We start from the raw sequence: 25,544 nt of genomic DNA, 5'->3' as shown, positions 1-25,544 counted from the left end.
GCGCCATCACACCCCCCAGGCGAAACGGGACAAACGAGAGATGCAAAACAAAAACATTCTATGTTTGGTCACTCGCTGGGTCGGCCCTGAGGGTCGCGTTGCATCAAACCGCCAGCGCATGGCTTCTCAGTACCGTCCGCTGGATGCAGCGTGGACCCTGCGCAGGCCGAAGGCTCTGGACTGTGGCCTGGCGGGCGAGGCTTTGTAGGGTGGCCCCGGGTGCCTGCCCCGGAGAGTCCACCGTGGAGCCCTATCCCGGAGTTCCCTACTCAGCGTCACCGAGGAAGGCTACTCAAAGCTCTGTGACCCCGTGCCGCTTAGCTGAATGGGCTTAACAGATTCTTTCCCAAAAGCTGGTTTGATGGAGGCACTTGTAGAGGCTCTGGAGACGCTGGACGCCTGAAAGTGAGAGGAGTACTTCGGTTAGAATAAATACAGTTTTTCTCCTGTTCCCCAAAGTTGATGTATTTCCCGGTTTTATGTTCCAGAGACTGGGACTTTGTTTCAAGAAAAGGAAAGGTACTTGTTTCCGACCTGAAGCTATTACAGATTGTCATCAAGTACATAACTATTGCATTGTCAGCCATCTCTCCTCCTTGTGTTAACTTTTTTAATTATACTGATAATACTCATTTTGGGAACTTGTTAAGAGGCAGTTGAAAGGAACTATGAACAATTATATTAATGCATTGTGTATGGAACTCATTCAGGCAGGCCTGCAACCCGTTTCATATATTAATACAACCGGAAGAATCTCTCTCCTTGCTAAGTTTCATCCGCGCAGGGCCTGTTCTGTGCAAGGCACTGTTGTAAGGAGGTGGGAATACTGGGTGCCTCCTGCTCTCTGGGGAAGATAATATGGGGGGCAATGCGTGAGCAGTGAAACTCACATTTACGGTAAAGTCTAAATGCAGCCACGGAGAAGCGCAACGTTGTGCGGGGACACTGGGCAAGAAGCACACGACAAAGGCAAAGCCATCAAGCCCTGAGAGAGCTCCCTTACCCAAAGCCGGGGGGAACCTTGAAAAACCCCAGGCAGGAAAGAAAGCAATTAGGACCGTTTGCCTTCATAGTTATTACAAAGCGTCGTATTAACGTATCACTCATTTTTCAGAGAAATATTTTCACAGAGTAAACTTACTAGATACTAATTTCCCTTAGCCCAGGATTTGTAACCCTGGGGCTGGCTGCAACATGTTAAAACCCCCTTTTTTTTTTTTTTTTTTTTTTGAAACAGAGTTTTGCTCTGTCGCCCAGGCTGGAGTGCAGTGGCGAGATCTCGGCTCACTGCAACCTCCGCCTCCTGGATTCAAGCGATTCTCGTGTCTCAGCCTCCTGAGTAGCTGGGATTACAGGCAGGCACCACCACACCCAGCTAATTTTTGTATTTTTTAGTAGAGAAGAGGTTTCATCATGTTGTCCAGGATGGTCTCGATCTTCTGACCTTGTGATCCACCCGCCTCGGCCTCCCAAAGTGCTGGGATTACAGGCATGAGCCACCATGCCTGGCCAAAACTCATTTTAAGAGGTAATCCCAGCTACTTGGGAGACTGAGGCAGGAGGATCACTTGAGCCCAGGAGTTCAAGGCTACAGTGAGCCATGATCACACCACTGCTCTCCAGCCTGGGGGCCCTGTCTCTAAACAAAATATATATTTTTTAATTTAAAGGTTTCTTTTGCTATTTTAAATTGCCCAGGTTTTGATCTGGAGTGTTTGTTTGTTGTTTGGGTTTCTTTCTTTTTTTTTTTTTTGAGGCGGAGTCCTGTTCTGTTGCCAGGCTGGAGTACAGTGGCGCGATCTCAGCTCACCGCAACCTCTGCCTCCCAGGTTCAAGTGATTCTCCTGTCTTAGGCTCCAGAGTAGCTGGAATTACAGGTGCCTGCCACCACACCTGGATAACCTTTTGTATTTTTAGTAGAGGCGGGTGGCATTCGCCATTTTGCCCAGGCTGGTCTCGAACTCCTAAGCTCAGGCAATCTGCCCACCTCGGCCTCCCAAATTGCTAGGATTACAGGCATGAGCCTGTATAATTTTAAATAGTGGCAAACCCGGCTACAAGTATGTTCTTCTGTGCCAGTTAACTTCCCCAAATTGACTGAGGTGTAAAAAAGTGAGCAGTAACCAGACCGTCACTTTCTTTATCACCCTGACCCGCCTGAAAAGGGACGATATGTATATCTTTTCCAGATCTGAAAGGAAGAATGAAAGAGAGAGATTAAGTTCATGTAACTGATCAAGCTCAACTTCTCACAGCTGCTGCGGCTGTGCATTCTTGACTCTCTAATAGAGGAAGCCTTCGGTCTTCTACCACCTGTGAGTCAGAGGTAGAAGACAGTCTTTGATTTTATGCTTTATTGGAAATTCAGTACTGGTTTTTTTCTGTACCAGTACTCTTTTCTGGAGCAGTTTGCTTTCATTTTGTTTGAAAATGTTGTTTAAAAGGCAGTGGTGGCCCACGGCTGTAATCCCAGCACTTTGGGAGGCCAAGGCAGGAGGATTACCTGAGCCCAGGGGTTCAAGACCAGCCTGGGCAACATGGTAAAACCTTGTGTCTACAAAAATTACTTAAAAATTAGCTGGGCATGGTAGTGCATGTCTGTAGTCCCAGCTACTTGAGAGGCTGAGGTGGGAGGATCACTTGAGCCCAGGAGTTTGAGGCTGCAGTGAGCCGTGATCACACCACTGCACTCCAGCCTGGGTGACAGAGCAAGACTTGGTCTAAAAAGTTAAAGGGAACTACAGAAATAGAACTTGTCCTTATTGTGACTGGAATGAAAGTTACTGAGGATTGCGTATGTAGTTAGGCTGCAGGCCTTTTCTTTCTTTCCTCCTTTGATGGCCATGAGTTGTATTCGTTTCTGTCGCAGCCTGGGTGATTCCGGGTCTAACTGCTTCTCTTCTGTATTTCTCCCTGTTGGAGATCTCCTCGCATCAGGTTGCCTGCTCAGTCCACAAGGCATTTTCAAGTTGCCGATGGTCTTCCCATGGTGGCTTTGGGATGCTTCCTTTTTGTCATTCCATGTACAGTCATATTGTTTGTTTTATTTAAAACTGATTGGACTTGGTCATTTTTTTTTCCCTGCAGGTTTCAGCGCTGAGCAGGCCTGAGTTCCGTCATGGCCCTCTATTTTGACCACCAGATAGAAGCCCCAGATGCAGCGGGGTCACCCTCATACATCAGCTGGCACCCTGTCCACCCGTTCTTGGCAGTTGCTTACATCAGCACAACCTCAGCAGGCAGCGTGGATATTTACCTGGAGCAAGTGAGTGCTCAGAAGCAAGGAGCCTGACTGTGGTAGCTTCTGGCTCATGTTGTTTGTGTTGCTGTTGTCCTCGTGTGTGTGCACACGTGTGTGTGTGCCTATGGGTGTGTGTGTGCCTATGGGTGTGTGTGTGTATGCATGCATCTGTGTGTGCGTGTATGTGTATTGGTGTGTGTATGCGCATATGTATGTCTGCATCTGTGTGTGTGCGCGCACACGTGGGTCTGTGCATATGGGTGTGTGTGTGCATCTGTATGCTTGTATGTGGGGGGTGTATGTGCGTGTGTGTGTGCACACGTGTGTGTGTGCATGTGGTGTGTGTGTGTGTTTTCAAACGAACTCTACTCTAGCTTATTCATGAAGAAAACGACATCCATCAGGCCAGGCGCAGTGGCTCACGCCTGTAATCCCAGCACTTTGGGAGGCCGAGGTGGGTGGATCACTTGAGGTTAGGGGTTCGAGACCAGCCTGATCAACATGGAGAAACCCCATCTCTACTAAAAATACAAAATTAGCCGGGCGTGGTGGCTCATGCCTGTAATCCCAGCTACTCGGGAGGCTGAGGCAGGAGAATCGCTTGAACCCAGGAGGCAGGGGTTGCAGTGAGTGGCGATCACGCCATTGCACTCCAGCCTGGGCAACAAAAGCAAAACTCTGTCTCAAAAAAAAAAAAAGAAAAGAAAACGACATCCGTCATCAGTCTTCACAGAGGCCAAATCCCAGGGTTATAAAAGCCCTAGGATGTGGGCAGTTCTTTCACGCTGGCTATTTTGGTGGCTTGGGGACATGTTTAGGAATCCTTCATGCTTATCAGCATTAAGCCACTATCAGTTCACGGTCATCACCAGAAATGTCCCTACAGTGCTGTTTGTGGATCCTGAGGCATCTTCCTCTGTCAGTGCCCTCCTGCACACTCCATAGGGGCCATCTGGAACTCTAATCATGTCCACAAACTGGGTGGCTTTAAACAACAGGAAGGTATTCTGGCAGCTCTGGAGGCGAGAACTCCAAAACCAGGTGTCAGCAGGGCCCACTGGCTCTGAAGGCTGAGGGGAGTGTCTGCCCCGAGCTGCTGTCCTGCTCCTGCTGTTCCCAGCAAGCCTTGGTGCTCCTTGGCTGGCAGATGCGCTGCTCCAGCCCTGCCTCTGGTGTCATCCGGCCTTCCCTTCTGTATGTCTGCGTCTCTTCTCCTCTTCCTAAAAGGACATCAGGTATATGTAACTAGGGCCTGCTCTAATGACCTCACCTGAGCTTACCCACATCTGCAAAGACCCTGTTTCCAAAGGACGCCATGTCACAAGGACCAGGGATAGGACTTCCACATATCTTTGTGGGGACACAATTCACCCCCTAACAGAAACGTTCCCCAAGCTCCTCAGACTTCCATAACCACCCTCTCGGTGCCCAGTGCACCTCATACTCCATAAAGAAAATGAGGTGCCAGGTGCGGTGCAGTGGCTCACACCTGTAATCCCAACACTTTGGGAGGCCAGGTGGGCGGATCACAAGGTCAGGAGATCAAGACCATCCTGGCTAACACGGTGAAACCCCGTCTCCACTAAAAATACAAAGAGTTAGCCGGGCGTGGTGGCGGGCACCTGTAGTCCCAGCTACTCAGGAGGCTGAGGCAGGAGAATGGCGTGAATCCAGGAGGCAGAGCTTGCAGTGAGCCGAGATCACGCCACTGCACTCCAGCCTGGGCAACAGAGTGAGACTCCGTCTCAAAAAATATAAATAAATAAGAAAATGAGGTTTCCTCCTCTACTCACTCTTCAGCCCTCTGCAGGCTCCCTATTGCCACCACAACTTCACCCAAGCAGCGACAGTCATCAGTTGCTTCTAGGTGTCACCCCCTGAGTGTTTTGGGGTCCTTGTCTGTACCACACTCCTGTGAAGTCCTCTGGGAAACATGCCTGAGAGCTCAGGGGCAGGGCGTTCCCTGCCCGGCCTCCATGGCTTTGCCAGCTCTTCCTCCGTTTCCAGCCTGTGAACACCATGGCCTTCTGCAGAGCTTGGTCAGGGCTCCTCTCCATTTCTTCCTTCTCCTGTGATCTGAGCATCCCTAGTGCCTTGCGGACATACATCTCCTGCCTAGAAGTTCCCTCTGAGCTGTAAGCTTAGGGACCCAGCTGCCTTCCTGACATCTCTAGGGTGTTTCAAGGAGATCTCAGACTGTACAAAACTGAACTGAAATTGTCCCCCACCCTTCCCCGGCCTCATATCTCCTGCTCACTGAGATGGGCACCTCCCATCTCAATGAAAGTCACCCCCTTTATCCTGGTTTCTAGAACAAGAACCTGGGCATGACTGTTGACATTTCCCACTCCCCTACCTTGTAATCCATCACTAGATCCTCCCAGTTTCTCCCCCGGAACCTCTGGCGAGTCTGCTGCTTCTTGCCCTTCCAACCGCCCTTCCCTCCTCCAGGCTCCCATCCCCCTCTCCTGGACACCAGTACAGCTTCCTACTGTGGCAGCTGTGCCCTCACAGGCCTCCTCTACTTTACACGGCAACCAGGCCTGGCCTGTATTGGCATCACAGATGGAATCACTCCCTGCTCCCACCTCCCTGGCCCTGTGCTGCTCTTTGGGTGAACATGGAGTCCCTGATGTGGCCCCTAGCGCCTCCCAGGTCTGGCTCTGTCACTTGTCACATCAGGCTCACCTTCCTTGATGCTGACGCAGCCTTGCACAGCCTTCCTCGGCCTTCAGCCCTGCACATGCTGTGCCACCTGCAAAGAAGACGCTCCTTCATCCATTTTTGTAATTAACGCATTAATCCTTCAGGTGAAAGTGGCTAAGCGGCCCCTTCCTCAGGAACTGCTCCCCCCCTCCACACACACACACACACACACACACGCCCTTGCAGCGCGGTGCAGCGCTGGTCAGCGGCTCCCTTGTTGCCAGCAGGCTCCTCCATATACTGGCAGCTTTGCGAAGGCCGTGCCAGACTTAGGGCTCAGTCCAGCCCCAGCACCAACCCCACTTTTGCCCATTTTTTTGGGTAGATTCTCCCTTGCAGGAGCCTATAACATATATTGTAAATGGGATATTTTTTAGAATAAATATTATTAAATTCCAAAGTTATAGCAATTTTAGGTAAAATTTTTAAATTTAGAAGATCTAAAGCATATTATTATAAAACTAGTCAATAGCATATTTCTGTGTTTCCAGTTGACACAAGGAAAACTTCAGGATTTCAAAGTAGTGATCTATTGGACAATGATGAGATCACAGAAGATGGCTCCTAAGCCCAGTGGAACAACTGGGGGCAAACCAAGTTAATCTCTGAAAACACACTTATATCTTCCCCAAAGCTGCTTCTTTAGAAAATTTTAGAAAACACAGCACATGGCCGGGCACGGTGGCTCACGCCTATAATCCCTGCACTTTGGGAGGCCGAGGCAGGCAGATCATGAAGTCAGGAGTTTGAGACCAGCCTGGCCAATATGATGAAACACTGTCTCTACTAAAAATACAAAAATTAGCTGGGCTTTGTGGCGCGCCTGTAGTCTCAGCTACTTGGGAGGCTGAGGCAGGAGAATCGCTTGAACCTAGGAGGCGGAGGTTGCAGTGAGCTGAGATCACGCCACTGCAGCACTCCAGCCTGGGCTACAGAGTGAGAATCCATCTCAGAAAAAAAAAAAAAAAAAAGAGGAAACGCAGCACATATCTCACAAGCTGTCGTTAGTGACATCACCACATCACACAGCCTTTGAAAAGCTCCACTGTAGACGCGTGAGAGAAGGAGAGTATGAATGGCACTAACCTGTCACTATTATTCTGAAAATAATTTTCACCTTTCACATCCCTGAAAGGGTCCTGGGGTCTCTGGACAACACTTTGAGATCCTTGGGGCCACAAACCTCACCTGCTGGCTCGCTGCTGGTTTTTGTAGATAAGGTTTTATGGAACCCAGCCACCCACTAAAATGCGTGCCAGCCATCCAGCAGCCATGGGGAGGAGGCGGCACATCATGACAAGGTGGCACTCCATGAGAAGCTGGTCGGGGTTGTCAGCTGAGCACAAGTTACCTTCTGCTTTGGTAGCTCAACTAGGGGCAAGGTTGGTGTGTTTTTATGAAAAATTAAAGAGTCTACTGAGAACATTGCCCCATTGCCTTAATAGCTTTTATACCTTGTTGCCAGTGTGGAGTCCACAGATCACACAGAAGTTTTGTTTGTTTGTTTGTTTGTTTTTGGAGACAGAGTCTTGCTCTGTCGCCCAGGCTGGAGTGCAGTGGTGCGATCTGGGCTCGCTGCAACCTCCGCCTCCCGGGTTCAAGCAATTCTCCTGCCTTAGCCGCCCGAGTAGCTGGGACTACAGACGCCCGCCACCACACCTGGCTAATTTTTGTATTTTTAGTAGAGACGGAGTTTCACCAAATTGGCCCAGCTGGTCTCGAAGTCCTGACTTTGTGATCCACCCACCTCAGCCTCCCAAAGTGCTGTAATTACAGGAGTGAGCTGCCGTGCCCGGCCTAGACAGAAGTTCTTAAAAGTAGCTGTCCCTCTCTGAACTGCGGGATTTTGCCTCTCATCCAATGCAGGGGGAGTGCGTGCCAGATACACATGTCGAGAGGCCGTTCCGGGTTGCTTCCCTGTGCTGGCACCCGACGCGGCTGGTGCTGGCTGTGGGCTGGGAGACTGGAGAAGTGACGGTGTTTAACAAGCAGGACAAGGAGCAGCACACGATGCCCCTGACACACACAGCCGACATCACCGTGCTCAATTGGAGCCCCAGTGGAAACTGCCTGCTGTCTGGGGACAGGGTGAGTCAACACACGCAAGACGCTGTTTTCAGACCTTGGCCTTTTCTGACCATGCTCGAGAGTATGAAAGATCAAAATATGTGAACTGTGTTGTTGCCAAATTCAGTTGATCTTGTCAGATGCAATTGTAGATTTTGTTTTATATTGGAAGCAAGGCTTGAAAATTTGCCGCTCTGTGGCAAAGGTGTGTCTGCGCCTTTATAAATGAACTTTGCTGGGAAACTGCATTCGTAAAGATAAGTGCCCAGATACTGTCACTTTTCCCTAGGCCTGTTTGTCTAGCTCAGGGCTTCTTAACCAGGGTTGGTTCTGCCCCCCAGGGGACATGGGGCAGTGTCCAGTCACATTTTCTGTTGTCACAATTTTGGGGGAGGATTCAGCTGGACCCCTGTGGGTGGGTGGTGGATGCTGCCCACCATCGCACAGTACACAGGACAGACCCACAGCAGAGCGACACGGTGCAGAGGCAACTGAATCACAAATATATGGCAGAAATGTTATAATGTGCTTACTTATTTAACCACAGGTAACACATTCACATGTTCCAAGATTCAAAAAGGGTAACAGGCATCTAGAGTGAAGACTGAGCCATGTCCTGTCTCCTCAGTCCCCTGGCTGCTGCCCTCCAGCACACACAAGTGCATTCTTACCTCCTATCCTGCTGCTTCAGGCACACACAAGTGCATTCTTTCTCTCACTTGAGATTTGAAATTTCTACATTATGAGAGGAGTTGAAAGAACATTGCAAGGACACGTATCCACCCTCCATGTCAATTCGCCCGCCGTTCCCACTGCCAGGTCTGCTTTCCCTCCTGCTACATGGGTATTTTTCCTGAGTATTTGTGAGTTTATCACAGATAACGATGCTTCAGCCCTACATGCTTAGACGCCACTCTCCTGAGGCCTAGGGCATTCCCTACACAGCCACAGTAGAGTTCTCACACTCCAAGAATTGTAACAGTGACAGTGCTGACATCCAGGATGCAGTTTATGTGCACATTTCTCCAGCTGTCCCAGGAATGTCCTTTAGAGCAGGAATCCAGTAAAGGCTCATACATTGCATTTCACTGTTATTTCTCTCTAGTCTCTCTTTTTTTTTTTTTTTTTTTGTGATGGAATCTTGCTCTGTCGCCCAGGCTAGAGTGCAGTGGCACGTTCTCAGCTCACTGCAACCTCTACCTCCTGAGTTCAAGCGATTCTCCCGCCTTAGCCTTCTGAGTAGCTGGGATTACAGGCGTGCACCACCATGCCCAGCTAATTTTTGGTATGTTTAGTAGAGACGGGGTTTCACCATATGGGCCAGGCTGGTTTCAAGCTGCTGACGTCAAGAGATCTGCCTGCCTCGGCCTCCCAAAGTGCTGGGATTACGGGTGTGAGCTACCACGTCTGGCTAGTTTTTTTTAATCAAGAACAATTCCCTGGTCAGTCGGTTGGTTAGTCTGCCTGCATTCCTTCCTTTTTTCCTCCCTTTCTTTTTTTTTTTTTGGTCTTTCATGAAATTTACATTTTGAGGATGTAGACTGGTTGTTTTATAGACTCTCACTCAAGTTGGCTGTGTTTGTCTCCTCATAATACTTTCATTTCAAACGTTTTTGGCAGAAATATCACGTAGAGGACATTGTCTCCTGATTTTCTCATTCTTTTTCACATCAGTGGTGGCGTCCTATACACGCTGCCATGTCTCTTGCTTTTTCATTTTACGGCGTACCCTGGTGATTCTTCCAAATGGGTAAACAGTAAACTTCCTTGTTTTCTTTAAACCGGCTCTTCTTTATATGAATGTTGTAATTTACTGAACCAGCCCCCTGTTGATTAACATTTTGGTGGTTTTCAGTCTTTTGCTAATTAGACAATGGTGCAGTGAGTAACCTTATGCTTTTGCCATTTTGCACCTGTGTACATTTAGAAAACACTGAGAAGGGGGTGCAGATGGGTCCCGGGGCGTGCCCTGTGGCTTAGCGGATGCCCAAACCACTGTCCTTGGGGCCTGGACCAGCTCATAGTGCACAGCAGCCTCTCTCCCTAGAGAGTTGCGTCTGAGTAGCAGAACTGCTCAGGAAAGTAGTATCTCAGAGTGTTTTCATCCAGAACAGCTCCCTGGTGGGTCTAAATGTTTCTTAGAATTTTCATTTATGTTTCTCTTGCTATCAAGGATGAATATCATTTATAGGAGCCATTTGAGTTTCTGTTTTTTTTTGAGACGGAGTCTCACTTTGTCGCTCAGGCTGGAGTGCAGTGGCGCCATCTCGGCTCCCTGCAAGCTCTGCCTCCCGGGTTCATGCCATTCTCCTGCCTCAGCCTCCTGAGTATCTGGGACTACAGGTGCCCGCCACCACACCTGGCTAATTTTTTGTATTTTTAGTAAAGACGGGGTTTCACTGTGTTAGCCAGGATGGTCTTGATCTCCTGACCTCGTGATCTGCCCGCCTCAGCCTCCCAAAGTGCTGGGATTACAGGCATGAGCCACCGCACCCTGCTTGTGTTTCTATTTCTGATCATATTATTCGCCAAGTTTTTTTTTATCAGGTTGTTCCCTTTTTGTGGATGATTTTTCTTCCATTTTTCTGTTTAATTCCCACCTAATGACATGATGGCCTGTCCCCAGATTTCTACTTCTTTGGTGATCTTTCCTACTCTCTGCAGTGGAACCATCTGCCAATCCCACATTAGTATAAAATAACTCAGGATCATTGACTTTTGTAATTCTCAGCTTGACTGTGTTGAGAAACAAGTAAGCCAGGCATGGTGACATGCACCTGTAGTCCCACCTACTTGGGAGGCCGAGCCAGGAGAATCACTTGAGCCCAGGAGTTTGAGTCTAGCTTGGGCAACATAGCAAGACCCCATCTCTTGAATAAAAGAAAGATAGAAACAGCTAGCAAAATAGATTATCCAGGCATAAAATGAAACCCAGGTATCAGTTGATCAAGTCTTGTGAGTCAGAATATTTAAGAGCAGAAATGCCTAATCCTTCTAAGAAAATCTAAGATTGTGCTGGAACTAATTTAGTAATGAGTTCAAGCAGGAAGAGTAGTAATAAAGAGGGAACAACACTCGGAACTCTACACTGCAGAGACATCTCTTCCCCAGACTTGGTGCAAGGCGCTTCCCTGCTCTTCCACCAGAGACCCTGTTGTGGTTACCCGTGGAATCAGCCCAGACCAGCTGAAGTTAGAAGTGCACTTAACCTGAGGCCGCTGGGGTATCCCACAGTCTCCCAGGAGAGCACGGCCAGGTTAGGACGGCCTGCTCCTGCTCCCTGTCCCAAGTCCAGACTCAGGAAGGGGCCTCAAAGTCCAGCTCGGGCCAAGTGCCCACAGTGCACCAATCAGCAGTAACCGGGGAGGTGGGTGATCCCTAGAAAGGGATTTCCCACTAAGTGTCCTTAGAAGTCCCATCAGTAGAGAAGAGGAGAGCACGTTAGACGGGCCAGGCCACTCACGCCTTCTGGGGAACTCCTGCGAAGCCAAGTCTGAGGGTCAAGTAAACCCTCACCTGATGCGCACCCTGATGTGGGGCCAGCCAACCTTTAGCAAAGCTTCCCAGTGACGTGCCGCTGGAGAACCCACCACTTTAACTCACACTCTGATGCCATGGTGCACCCCCAAGACGCTCATCCAGCGCATGCCACTTTCCCATCAGCCCCTTAGTCCACTTAACTCTGGCTCTTCACAAGGAGAGCTGGTTTCTCACCTTTGGGGTAGCTTTTCTTTACGGTCTTACTGTATAAAATTATACCGTGTGAAATAACGCAGAATTCACAGATGGTGGAGAGACACCCCTCAGGAGTGGTGACAGGTACAAAAAAATGAAGGCAGAGAAGACCCAAGCCTGGACCCTGGGGCAGCTCAATGCTAGAGTCAGGGGTGAGGAGCAGAGGGTGTAGCCGAGGAGGTGGAGGCGTCTCGGGCTCAGTTCTACGTCTTGTACTTCATGCTCACATTCCAGGATCGTTGGGCAGAAACCTGAGGATCAGGAATATTTGACTCATTGTGTCCTGTGATTTCCTTTCCCCTGAGTTGGTGGAAGTTGAGCTCTTGATAGTAGACACCTGTCCCTCTCTCAGAACGAGGGTTTGCTTTCATCCTCCTGAGCAGAGATCTCTGCTTTTGGGTGCAGGCGCTCTAAACTTTTGCATCCAACAACTTCTTCCCCCAGAGCAGCAGCCTGGAAACTTGGACATTCCAGGTGGCAGCCTGGAAACTTGGACATCAGCCTGTCTGATGATGTTGAGAATGCTGGTTAAGTGGTCAGCTAGAAGCTCGTATGTGCTAATAAAGATTTCTAAAGTCACTTGTGCAAAAAATCAAAACAAAACAAAGCAAAACAAAAAACTAGCAGATGACATGTGAAGGGCACAGGAATGAATGCCTCTGAGGATGTGGTGTGCATAAAATGCTTTGCAGACACGGGAGCCACTGCGGTCCTCGGCTCCAGGGAGGAGGCTGGGAGGGGGATGGGGGGGCGGTCATTCATTTTCATTTCTATCGTTAGGTGGGGGTTTTTCTCAATATGTAAGCATTATTTTTAAAATATTTTTTTAAAATTACTAAACACAAATACACCAATAGTGGTTTTGTTTGTTTGTTTGTTTTTGTTTGTTTGTTTTAGACGGAGCCTCACTCTGTCACCCAGGCTGGAGTGCAGTGGCGGGATCTTGGCTCATTGCAAGCTCTGCCTCCTGAGTTCAAGCAATTCTTGTGCCTCAGCCTCCCAAGTAGCTGGGATTACAGCAGGCGTGCACCATCACACCCAGCTAATATTTATATTTTTAGTAGAGACAGGATTTCGCCATGTTGGCCAGGCTGGCCTTGAACTCCTGACCTCAAGTGATCTGCTCACCTCGGTCTCCCAAAGTGCTGGGATTACAGGCATGAGCCATTGTGTCTGGGCTGCCTAGTGTTTTTATTTTTGTCTTCATCAAGCTGTTAGAGTCAAGAATCATATGATAATATACACTATTCCTATGACGTGTACTTACATGCCACATGCTATTTTAGATCTTGCAAAACCTTTCTTAGAGGTTTCTTGTGTAAGTTTCCTTTTTTTTTTTTTTTCTGAGATGGAGTCTCACTCTGTCGCCCAGGCTGGAGTGCAATGGCACTGCAACCTCCACCTCTCGGATTCAAGTGATTCTCCTGCCTCAGCCTCCCGAGTAGCTGGGACTACAGGCGTGCACCAACATGCCTGGCTAATTTTGTGTTTTTAGTAGGGACCAGGTTTCACCATGCTGGCCTGGCTGGTCTCGAAATCCTGACCTCGTGATCTGCTTGCCTCGGCCTCCCAAAGTACTGGGATGAGAGGCGTGAGCCACCAAGCCTGGTCTGTAAGTTTCCTTTATTTTATTTATTTATTTATTTGTTTGTTTGTTTATTTATTTATTTGAGACGAAGTCTCACTCTGTCGCCCAGGCTGGAGTGCAGTGGCGCCATCTCGGCTCAGTGCCAGCTCTGCCTCCCGGGTTCACGCCATTCTCCTGCCTCAGCCTCCCGAGTAGCTGGGACTGCAGGCGCCCGCCACCTCGCCCGGCTAATTTTTTGTATTTTTAGTAGAGCCGGGGTTTCACTGTGTTAGCCAGGATGGTCTCGATCTCCTGACCTCGTGATCCGCCCGCCTCAGCCTCCCAAAGTGCTGGGATTACAGGCGTGAGCCACCGCGCCCGGCCTGCAAGTTTCCTTTAAATCTGACATTATTTGAAAATACTCTTCCTGTGTACAATAAAAAGCATGTTATCCAGCATCTGGGGAGATTGGAGTCGGTGCTGCCTGAAAAGGTGGTGGGAAGAAGAGCGTACTGTGGGCTAAAGGGCCCCCGGTTTCGGGCCAGGAAGCGTCCCCTGGGGAGTGCTTGGCGTCTGAGCAGAAGAGCCATGCGCACGGACTCAGACTGAGATGCTGCCCCTGGGCGCCGCCTAACTGCATCCCCTCGTCCCGGGAGGCCCCGCCAGCTGTCCCTGTGGAGCCGTCCTCCCCTTCCTGGAACTCCACTCGCACCTGTCTGTGCCGCGCATTTGTGACTGTGATGGTTTTAGATTGAGCACGCAGCGCACCCAGCACGAGGACTTCACTTCTTACCCCATTCTCCAGGAAACAGCCATGGCTCCTCGGAGAAATGGCTGATTCCAGAACTGGAATACAAAAATGAGCCTAGGCCAGGCGCTGTGGCTCACACCTGTAATCGCAGCACTTTGGAAGGCAGAGGTGGGAAAATTGCTTAAGCCCTGGAGTTTGATACCTGCCTGGGCAACATAGTGAGACCCTATCTGTACAGAAAATACAAAAATTAGCCAGCTGTGGTGGTGAGCATCTGTATTCCCAGCTACTCGGGAGGCTGAGGTGGGAGGATCACTGGAGCCCTGGAAGCAGAGGCTGCAGTGAGCTGTGATTGCACCACTCCATTCCAGCCTGGGTGACAGAGTGAGACCCTGTCTCAAAAAAAAAAAAATTTTTTTTTTGAAAAATGAACCTAGGTAATCTTAGGGCACCAGAAAGGAAGTGCTCACCAAACCCAGGTAATGGGGGCACATCAAAGGGACAGAGAGGCCAACTAGAGAGCTTAAAGCTGGCACAATGTGAGCAACAGAATACACGAAGCAGCCTTGGATGATAACCCAGCGTGGGAAGTAAATACCCACGTGTCCACCCTGATGCAAACACAGGATTGAATGAATGAGTTAATGGTGGTGAAGAGGCAGATCTCCCATGCTGAAGAAGCCCGGGTGGTTTATATGGATGCTCCACCCCTGAGGGTAGGGTATATCTCCCACTCATCAAGTACGGGCTGCAGAGAGTGACTTCTTTCTGAACAGTACAGGATGGAGGGGGATCCGGGGAAGAGCTACTTCACAGTGGAGAGACCCCACAAGCACAACCTCCACCAGGTGGTCGAGGTCAATGCCGGCAGTGACAAGTCATGGGGACGCAGCATGCAGAGAAGGCACCTCAGCTTTATGCTCCTCCTCCCCAAGCCCTCCACCCCAGGCAACTATGAGAAAAACTATCAACAATCCCCGTGGAGGGGCATCCCATGATATACCCAGCCAGCAGGTCTCACACTGTCCAGGGCCTTAAGACAAAGAGCCTGAGACACTGTCATAGCCCAGAGGAGCCTGGGGAGACACGGCGGCCAGATGTCACGTGGGGTCCCAGCCTGGCCAACATGGTGAAACCCTGTCTCTACTAAAAATACAAAAATTAGCTGGGTGTGGTGGCACGCACCTGTCATCCCAGCTACTCAGGAGGCTGAGGCAGGAGAATTGCTTGAACCCAGGAGGCGGAGGTTGCAGTGAGCCGAGACCACAGCGCTGAACTCCAGCCTGAGTGACAAAGTGAGACTCCGTCTCAAAAAAAAAAAAAAGTTTATTTTAAAAAGTTGAAAATATAGCATTTGCTATCTCTAGGCATGAAGATGTGGAGACGCTCTGTAGAAGAGTTTCCAGTTCTTTAAAGACTTGAATTGTTTGAAATTTTCATTGTGTATACACAGTAGTTTTGTAACTTTTTTAAAAAAAGAATATGCATGTGTTCTGTTGCACAGTTTAACTTTTGCCTTCCACCAGTCACTCTGCCAGGACACCTGTCCCTCCACCAGTCACTCTGCCAGGACACCTGTCCCACCACCAGTCACTCTGCCAGGACACCTGTCCCACCACCAGTCACTCTGCCAGGACACCTGTCCCTCCACCAGTCACTCTGCCAGGGCATCTGTCCCTCCACCAGTCACTCTGCCAGGACACCTGTCCCTCCGCCAGTGACTCTGTCAGGGTACCTGGCCAGCCTTCATGGGGAGGTCAGCGCTGGGCACCGTGTGGCTGGTGTTCACCTGTCCCTCCACCAGTCACTCTGCCGGGACACCTGTCCCTCCACCAGTCGCTCTGCCGGGACACCTGTCCCACCACCAGTCGCTCTGCCGGGACACCTGTCCCTCCACCAGTCGCTCTGCCGGGACACCTGTCCCACCACCAGTCGCTCTGCCGGGACACCTGTCCCACCACCAGTCGCTCTGCCGGGACACCTGTCCCTCCACCAGTCGCTCTGCCGGGACACCTGTCCCTCCACCAGTCGCTCTGCCGGGACACCTGTCCCTCCACCAGTCGCTCTGCCGGGACACCTGTCCCTCCACCAGTCGCTCTGCCGGGACACCTGTCCTAACACGTGGTGTTGGGTCCTTCCAGCTTGGTGTCTTGCTCTTGTGGAGGTTGGACCAAAGGGGCCGAGTGCAAGGGACGCCTCTGCTGAAACACGAGTATGGGAAACACCTCACGCACTGCATCTTCCGGCTCCCCCCTCCTGGCGAGTAAGTGTGGGGCTTGCCCTGTGACCTGTGTGTGTGTTTACATCAGGGGAGGTGGGAAGCGGGCTGCTCCTGACCCAGGAGGGGCCCCAGCCCTGAGGTGCTCTAGGAGTGGCAGAAGAATCTTGACTTCGTGTCGTGTTTGCTTTCAGGGACCTGGTTCAGTTGGCAAAGGCAGCTGTGAGCGGTGATGAGAAAGCCCTGGACATGTTTAACTGGAAGAAGAGCAGCTCTGGAAGTTTGCTGAAGATGGGGTCTCACCAGGGGCTGTTGTTCTTTGTCAGTCTGATGGACGGTGAGGAACTTTGGTTGTGATTCTCAGGGGTCCTAGCATTTTAGGGGTGTCTGGTAGGGATTTTAAACTCACAGATGGCGTTTCTGCATAGAACAGTAACGGTGATAGCAGCAGGCTGCACAGAAAGATGACGTGTGCCAGGCGGAGTGCCGCAGCCACTCTCTGCAGCCATCCATCCAGTGTTGAAACGTTGCCCTCGCTTTGTTCTGATAGACAAGTTGAGTTTTGCTTGTGTTTGAAGGGTTTTCATGAGGAGGCTTTTAATCAGCATTTACAGGCTGACTGCATGGCACCAGAGACAGTTTTGGAAAAATTCTTTGGTGGCACCCCTGGTATTCAGTCTGTGTAATTATCAAGCACCTATTGTATGCCAGGTACTTGGCTAGGGTGTGGGAATGAGGTGTGAGCAGGGCAGGGGGTTTCACTCCAGCCTGAGGCCCCCGGCCAGCCTTCATGGGGAGGTCAGCGCTGGGCACCATGTGGCTGGTGTTCAGCCCGTTCTTCCTCACTGTACGAGGGGGACAGGCTGCGCAGCCAAGGCCAGAATAAATGCAATATGAAGTTAAAAGAAAAAGCGCATCTCTTACAGCCATGTGATACTGGCCCAGGTGTGTGGGTTGCTGGCGTGGCTGAGGAGATGAGAGCCACACAGAGGTGGCCGGGTCTCGGGAGAAAGGAGGCTTTTGCTATCGGTTTCACCAAGCAGCCGGATCTTGACAGGAAGAAGAGAGCAGATGAGAGCAGATGGGGCTGTGTGGTTTTTGTAATTTTTAAATAAGGGAAATCTTTCATTTTAGAAGGTGAAGACATAGAGCTAATGGAGGGGGGACATTGAGAAGATCCCAGTGGGGACATCCGGGTGGGCACAGCACCGTGAGATGGCAAGGAGGGGGCGTGCCAGGATAGGGGCCCCCCAGGAAGGCTAATGAGAAGGGGGTGGAGAGATGAGGCCCACAAGGAAGAAGCGCTGGTCACCTAGAGGAGGGGGTGCGTGCCAGGGAGGAGCCCAGCTCTGGTGGCGTGTGGGCTGCAAATTCCTGCCGGTTGTCCGGGAGCTGTAGGCTTTGTGGGTGAGTTCATCGCTGTGCCTCACATCCTTATGTGGAAAAGGGGGTAATACTGGTGTCTACCCAGTTATCGTAAAGATGCTTAGAACTGAGCCTGCCACGTATTGTGCACTTGTTAAATACTAGTTGGTGTCACAATTCACCTCTAGGTGATCCTGAACTCTTCAGCTGGGTAAGAGCTTGTGCTGGGTGTGGTGGTGCCTGTGGCCTCAGTCACCTGGGAGGCCTGGTTGGGAGGATCACTTGAACCCAGGAGGCTGAGGCTGCAGTGGGCTATGATCATGTCACTCTACTCCAGCCTGGCTGACACAGTGAGAACCTGTCTCTTGAAAAAAGAATTAATAATAAAAATAAGAACTCGTTATCCATCGGGAAAAAGATGAGAGGGGAGGGGCAGATAAGAGGGCTCCCAGAGGAGTCTCCGCAGAGCAGCAAAAATGAGCCTGAGTCCCCGAGCTCACACAGGGCCTGCAGACAGAGTGGCTGGCCAGCACCAGAGCAGGCTCAGGCAGGGCAGGAAGAGGGGGATTCCAGGCTGGGTACAGTGAAGTCCTGTAGCTTAGGCCAGGAGCAGCTTGTGGAGGTTGAGAGAGGGAGGTCCAGAGAGAGCCTGGCAGGAGCCAGACGGCACAGCAGCGACACCCAGGGCAGAAAGGACAGGGAGTAGTGGCCACAGAGAGGGCTTGTCATTTAGGGCCTCAGCGTTGGAGGGTGTGAGGTGGACTCAGAGCTCCGAGGCTGCCAGATCTGCAGGGTCAGCAGTGTGGATGTGAAACCCTCCAAGACAGGGGCAGAGGAGGAATCGATAGAGACAGCTTGAGGCTGAGCTGAACCCATGAAGTGGAGGTTGCAGCCTGTAAGGTCAGGTCACATGCTTCATTTTTAAGTTCTTTTTTTTTTTTTTGAGACAGAGTCTTGCTCTGTCGCCTAGGCTGGAGTGCAATGGCGTAATCTTGGCTCACTGCAACCTCCACCTCCGGGGTTCAAGTGATTCCCATGCCTAGGTCTCCCGAGTAGATGGGATTACAGGCGCACACCACCACGCCCGCCTGGCTAGTTTTTGTATTTTTAGTATAGACAGGATTTCACTACGTTGGTCAGGCTGGTCTTGAAATCCTGACCCCAGGTGATCTACCAGCCTCGGCCTCCCAAAGTGCTGGGATTACAGGCATGAGCCACTTTGCCCGGCCCATTTTTAAGTTCTTATACTGAAGATGCTTTGCTTTGAAAATGTCCTTAAGTTGATAGAAATGGCTGCTGGTGAGGGTCATGGAAGCAGATAAACCAGGGCCTCCTCATGTAGTGACCCCACGTTTGTCCCCAGGGACAGTGCACTATGTGGATGAGAAGGGCAAGACCACTCAGGTGGTGTCCGCAGACAGCACGATTCAGATGCTGTTCTACATGGAGAAGAGGGAGGCACTGGTTGTGGTCACAGAGAACCTCCGGCTGTCCCTGTACACGGTGCCTCCTGAGGGCAAAGCAGAAGAAGTGATGAAGGTGAGTGGGAGTGGGCTTGGGGGCTCACGCTGGGGATCTTGGGCCAGGTTCTCTCTGGCCTCGTTGACGGCCCTTTCTCTTCTGGATAGCAAGACTGAAAAAAAGCCTATCAACTGAGCTAGGGCAGCTAACGTAGCTAGCGGTGTCATTATTTATCATACCACATTCAATTCATAGGTGAAGGAAACAAAAGAGATGGAGATTCTCCTGCATCTTTGGGTGGATGTGGGGCCTGATGGGAGACAGCCTGGGCCCACCCCCAAGCTGCACCCCTCATGACCTGGGGCGCAAGTAAGAGAGTCACACTCACTGCACAGCCTCTCATTCCACCTGCAGAACTCAGCGGGCAGGCGACCGTATCCCCATCTTCCAGCTGGTTTGTTCCACAGGAATCCCTGCTCCTTGGAGGCCACTGAACTTTCCCTAAAGATGCTCTTGCAGATGACAGAGCTGATTTTTCCTCAGTCAGTGTTCATTTGGGCCTTTACATGCCCTGTAAGGGCGGCTGAGGACACGGGCACTAGTCACGGACCTCGTCCCAGGGGCCAGCTTGGGCCACCGTAACAACCTACCACGGACTGCGTGACGTGACAGCAGCCATTTGTCACAGTTCTGGAGGCTGATGTCCCACATCAAGCAGCCTGCAGGGGCCTCTTCCCGGTGTCCCCACGGGGCAAGGAAGGAGAGGGAGCACCAGCTCTGGTGTCTCCTTCCACGGCCACAGCCCTGCCAGGCCAGGGCTCATCCACCCCAGGATCTCATTAACCTTAAGTACCTCCTGAAGGCAAGCACAGTTGCACTGGGGGTTAGGGCTCCCACATATGAGTTTGGGGTATGCAGTTCAGTCCACAGACCTTGCTTTAAATACCCTGCTCAGCTCCTCACTGGCTGGTGGGCCCTGGCCAGGTTTGTTCTCTACAAAACAGGGATGATAGGCCTGCCCAGAGTGTGTGGTTGGATGAACAGAGAGCACCAGCTCAACTTAGTGATCACTCCAGAGCGTGTCCACTGATGGCCACCTGCCCATGCCCTGTGCTCAGTAGCCATTATTATTATTATTTTATTATTATTATTATTATTATTATTATTTTTGAGACGGAGTCTTGCTCTGTCACCCAGGCTGGAGTGCAGCGGCCCAATCTCAGCTGACTGCAATCTCCGCCTCCCGGGTTCACACCATTCTCCTGTCTCAGCCTCCCAAGTAGCTGAGACTACAGGCGCCTGCCACAATGCCCGGCTAATTTTTTGTATTTTTAATAGAGATGGGGTTTCATCGTGTTAGCCAGGATGGTCTTGATCTCCTGACCTCATGATCCGCCTGCCTCGGCCTCCCAAAGTGCTGGGATTACAGGCGTGAGCCACTGCGGCCGGCCCAGTAGCCATTATTTCATGTACCAGAGTAGTGGTTTGCTTCGGCCCCTACATCTCAAAACCCAAAGCCACCTCACAGAGTTTCCATCATTTGTCCCCATGTTTCCCCCACTTGGTGAGTCTCCATGAAGTCACTGAGGACCAGAGACTCCAGGCTCCTGAAGCCGGGACAGGCCGTCTCAGCAAGCACGGTGCCTCTGCTCGGTTGTTTCCTCACACAGGTCAAGCTGAGCGGGAAAACCGGCCGCCGGGCAGACATCGCTTTGATTGAAGGCAGCCTTCTCGTGATGGCCGTCGGGGAGGCTGCCCTCAGGTGAGAGTCTGCCTTTCCAGTGCCCCTTGATGAGAGTTCCCTGAGGAACAGGCTCCTCCTGTAAGTCAGCTTTGTGTTGGAATGTAGCATATGTAAAATGCACATGTGATGCTGACTGCTCACATACTGGACGTACCCATTCACCAGCTCCCAGACTGAGGAGCTGAGCATTAAGAGACCCCAAGAGTCCCTGCCTGCCCCACTGCACTCCCTCGGGGCTCCCCTTGCCCCCAGGTGGCCCTGCCTTGGTGTTTGCCCGTGGAATCTCTTTGCCTGGTTTTTCGGAGTGTGGCATAACTGGAATCTGTCGTTGTGGTCTCTGCTGCCTGCTGCCTTAGCTCGGTGTGCTGTCCGGGGCCATCTCATGCTCTGTGTGGGGCTGCAGTTCCTGTGTTCTCTTGGCGACCTCCTGCCATATACAAACCACCATCTATCGGCAACGGCTTTATTTCATTAGAAACAGGACATAAAATGTCCCAAATGTAACAGCAGTGTTCGTTTTCATATCAGGAGTCTGATGAACTATGTCTTTTTCCTGACTTTTAATGTTTGCTCCACAGGTTCAAAAACCCCTCAGAGGGAAACGCCACTAATACAGGCCCTCCATGGGGCTTGCTTTCTTCTGTTGTAGATTCTGGGACATAGAACGAGGAGAGAATTATATACTGAGTCCAGATGAGAAGTTTGGCTTTGAGAAAGGAGAGAATATGAACTGTGTGTGTTACTGTAAAGTCAAAGGTGAGGCTTCCTGGCCTGGCACAAGAGAAACAGAACCAACCACAAGCATTGTGCGCTGGCTGCAAAATAATGGTAGTGAAACGTGGAGGCTACTCACACAATGGTAACTTGGTAACTCACAGCCATTCAAACAGTCGGGCAAGGGCAAGCAAGCAACAGCAGAGCTTTGTGATCCCACATGAAGGCCAGGGGGTTTGGTTAGAAGCATGGCAACCTGCATCCCAGTACTTTGGGAGGCTGAGGAGGGAGGATCACTTGAGCCCAGGAGTTCAAGACCAGCCTGAGCTACATAGTGAGACCCCGTCTCCACAAAAAATACAAAAATTAGCCGGGTGTGGTGGTGTACAGTGGTGGTCCCACCTACTCAGGAGGCTGAGGTGGGAGGATTGCTTGAGCCTGGGAGGTTGAGGCTGCAGTGACCTAAGATGGTGCCAGTGCACTCCAGTCTGGGTGACAGAGCGTGACCCCGTCTAAAAAGAAGCAAACCGATTCCTGCTCACTGATCTCTGTTCCCTCCTGAAGTGCCACGGGAAGGACAGTGCAGGAAGTGTGTGTGTGTGTGTGTGTGTGCATGCATGTGTGTGTATGTGTGCATGTGCACATCCAGAGCACAGGAGACTAGGAGGTGAGCCAGAGCCGCGTCTCTAGTGCCTGCTGAGTGCTGAGCATGGGGCAGCCCCGAGCCAGGCCCACTGGCCTCTAGGAAAGCTGGGAGAGCAGCATCCCCCACCACCCCCGCACTAGCACTGTGAGGTCAGGGCAGCAAGGACCTGGGCAGAAAGATGCAGCCAGGGATGAGGTGGAGAGGCACCAGACTGGGCGAGGGCTGATGCTTTGAAGAAGGGGGTTAGAGAACAGAGCTTGTTGCTGTTTTGTTCCCTTTTTTTAACTCTGTTCACATGCAGTTTGTTTCTACCTGTAGGTCTTCTGGCCGCTGGTACCGACAGAGGGCGAGTAGCCATGTGGAGGAAAGTACCAGACTTCCTGGGCAGCCCCGGGGCAGAGGGCAAGGACAGGTGGGCCCTTCAGACCCCTACCGAGCTCCAAGGAAACATCACGCAAATCCAGGTACAGCCTCCAAGGGTGTTCGGTGCACTCATTTTCTGCTGCATGAAAGTGGAGGCCATGGCCAGGCACGGTGGCTCACGCCTGTAATCCCAGCACTTTGGGAGGCCAAGGCGGGTGGATCATGAGGTCAGGAGATCGAGACCATCCTGGCTAACACAGTGAAACCCTGTCTCTACTAAAAAATACAAAAAATTAGCCGGGCGTGGTGGCGGGTGCCTGTAGTCTCAGCTACTCGGGAGGCTGAGGCAGGAGAATGGCGTGAACCCGGGAGGCGGAGCTTGCAGTGAGCCAATACCGCGCCACTGCACTCCAGCCTGGGAGACAGAGTGAGACTCCATCTCAAAAAAAAAAAAAAAAAAAAAAAAAAGGAAGTGGAGGCCATAAATAACTCTGAACCTATTTTTATCAGTTATTCAACTTAAGACTATGTGAAAATAACAATAATAAGACATTTTAAAAGACCTTTTGGATTTCAGAATTGCAGATAAGAGATTGTGGACCTGTATTAGTTATAATATATATCTACCCACGAACCCATCCCTCCCTCTCCATCTCTCTCTATCTATATGAAAAAGAGCTTTACTGAGATATAACTCATGATATATACAAAGTGGTTTTTGGTATATTCACAATTTTACAAACATCACTGCAGTGAATTCTAGAACAGTTTCAGCGCCACAAAAAATCTGTACCTTTTAGTGGTCACTCTTATTTTCCCCTCTCCAGCTCTTGGCAGCCACTAATCTACCTCCTCTCTCTAAGGATTTGCCCATTCTGGATGTTTCATGGAAATGGAATCACACAACACCTGGTCTTTTGTGCCCGGCTGCTCCCACTGAGCTGAGGTTTCAAGGCCCCTCCAGATTGTAGCCTGTGTCAATGCTTTGCTCCTTTTCATGGCTGAATCACATTCTCTGCTGTGAACAGACCACGTTTTCTTTCTCCATTCATCAGCTGATGGACATTTGAATAATGCTGTTATGAACACTTGTGTACAAGTTTTTGTGTGAGGATGTTTTAATTTCTCTGCAGCATTTGGTTCTTTCTTATGATTTCTCTCTGTTCCTGTTCTCTACCTGATGAGACACTGTCGTTGTAGCTTCCTTCACTTCACCAGGCTGGTTTCCTTCAGCTCCTTCACCACGTTTCCAGTGGCTGCTTTGAAGTCTTTGCTAAGTCCAACATCTGAGCCCTTTCAGAGCAGTTTCTGATGTCTGGGTTTTTTCCTATATGGAATTTATACTTTCCTATTTTGCATAGCTCTTTATTTATTTTTAGATAGATTTAGAAGTTTAATATAAAATTATGAAACCAACATTTCATATCAGCAGAGGAAAGCTGGATAATTTAATCCATTATATAAACTTCCTGTCTGTTTATAAAAAACATAAACATCCGTATGTCACACTCAGAAAAGTGTGTCCCACTCAGAAAAACTCTAGAAAACGCTCTTCCCATCAGAACAGACATACCAGTGCTGCCTGTCCAATCACAACTCTTGAGCATCAGTATCTTGAAGTCTTTCTACACAGCATACTCTTTACCTTTATAAGACTTTTCTTATAATGTCTTATAAGATCATTTTTTAAGTCCAGAACAATGGTACTTGGAAATGGTTTCTGAGTTCTCGTGTGTGTAAATATTCTCCTGACTGCATCTTTCTCCTGCTCTGTTCACACATCTGGTTCTTTCTCTTGCAACCTGGAAATGAAGTGGGGTTCCAGGAAGAACCTGCTGGCAGTGAACAACGTCATCTCCGTGGCCATCCTCAGCGAGCGGGCCATGTCATCACACTTCCACCAGCAAGTGGCCGCCGTGCAGGTCTCCCCGAGTCTGCTGAATGTGTGCTTCCTGTCCACGGGGGTCGCACACAGCCTGCGCACCGACATGCACATCAGTGGGGTGTTTGCCACCAAGGTGACTGCCAAGGGGACCCGTGGGTGGGACACAGACAGAAGAACTGCCCCATAGCCAGGTAGTTCAGGGCAGCAAGGGCCCCAGATGGCAGGTTAGGCCACTCTCAGTTCCATCCTAGATTCTCTTATTTCCTGGATATCCATGTACATTATATTCATAAAGAAAATCGTAATAAGAATATAGGCCAGGCACGGTGGCTGACGCCTGTAATCCCAGCACTTTGGGAGGCTGAGGTGGGCAGATCACTTGAGGTCAGGAGTTCGAGACCAGCCTGGCCAAGATGCTAAAACTCCAAAATACAAAAATTAGCCAGGCGTCGGGGTGTATGCCTGTAATCCCAGCTACTCGGGAGGCTGAGGCAGGAGAATCGCTTGAACCCAGGAGGTGGAGGTTGCTGTGAGCTGAGATCGTGCCACTGCACTCCAGCCTGGACGACAGAGTGAGATCATGTCTCAAAAAAAAGAACATAATAATAAAAAATATATACACCTGCCATGTACCCTTATAAATTAAAAAAATTTCAGTTAAACAATAAATTTAAAAAGTAAAAAAAGGAAAGAGAGGGATACTTTCTTTGCCATTCCCCAAACCTAAAAAAAAAAGAAAAGAATCATAATACAACCCATGGATATCTTATATAACACGGAAAACAGCCTCAGCCTGTCCACAGAGGACCCAGTGATCTCATAGTCGTAGGATGACGGAGCAGCAGCGTTCGGAAGTGTTTAGAGGAGGCTTTGGAAGTGTGCAGTGGGGCGTACAGTTGCACCTCACTTTTCCCGCCCTTTGCCTTGAATGTCCACGGTTCTTTTCAGGATGCTGTCGCAGTCTGGAACGGAAGGCAGGTGGCGATCTTTGAGCTTTCTGGAGCCGCAATACGGAGTGCAGGTGGGTTCTTTTCACCCCAACAGAGGCACTCCCACTACCTGGCTTTATTTCCTCCCTGCC

The 25,544-nt window shown here is 50.4% G+C and overlaps 1 protein-coding gene across 7 annotated transcripts in view; it reads left to right on the top strand.

Annotated features, from left to right (window-relative positions):
- The window catches only part of IFT140 (intraflagellar transport 140), a 99,045-nt gene that overhangs the window by 1,710 nt on the left and 71,791 nt on the right, over positions 1–25,544 (top strand). For 4 of the 7 annotated variants that reach the window (XM_055364901.2, XM_055364902.2, XM_004056950.5 and 1 more), the window contains exons 2-11: positions 3,088–3,265; positions 7,814–8,035; positions 16,209–16,330; positions 16,480–16,622; positions 19,014–19,189; positions 20,782–20,873; positions 21,505–21,611; positions 22,534–22,679; positions 24,393–24,596; positions 25,412–25,484. In XM_055364901.2, the coding sequence (XP_055220876.2) occupies positions 3,119–3,265; positions 7,814–8,035; positions 16,209–16,330; positions 16,480–16,622; positions 19,014–19,189; positions 20,782–20,873; positions 21,505–21,611; positions 22,534–22,679; positions 24,393–24,596; positions 25,412–25,484 (1,432 nt within the window). In that variant the 5' untranslated portion in view covers positions 3,088–3,118. Of the gene's footprint in view, positions 1–47; positions 520–3,087; positions 3,266–7,813; positions 8,036–16,208; positions 16,331–16,479; positions 16,623–19,013; positions 19,190–20,781; positions 20,874–21,504; positions 21,612–21,801; positions 21,904–22,533; positions 22,680–24,392; positions 24,597–25,411; positions 25,485–25,544 lie in introns of those variants that run through there. The other 3 variants (XM_055364898.2, XM_055364900.2, XM_055364903.2) reach the window with 3 other exon arrangements.

The sequence above is a fragment of the Gorilla gorilla genome, chromosome 18 (genome assembly GCF_029281585.2).
Source record: "Gorilla gorilla gorilla isolate KB3781 chromosome 18, NHGRI_mGorGor1-v2.1_pri, whole genome shotgun sequence".
NCBI classification, from domain to species: Eukaryota; Metazoa; Chordata; class Mammalia; order Primates; family Hominidae; genus Gorilla; species Gorilla gorilla.
This window is presented reverse-complemented; position numbering and strand designations above follow the sequence as displayed.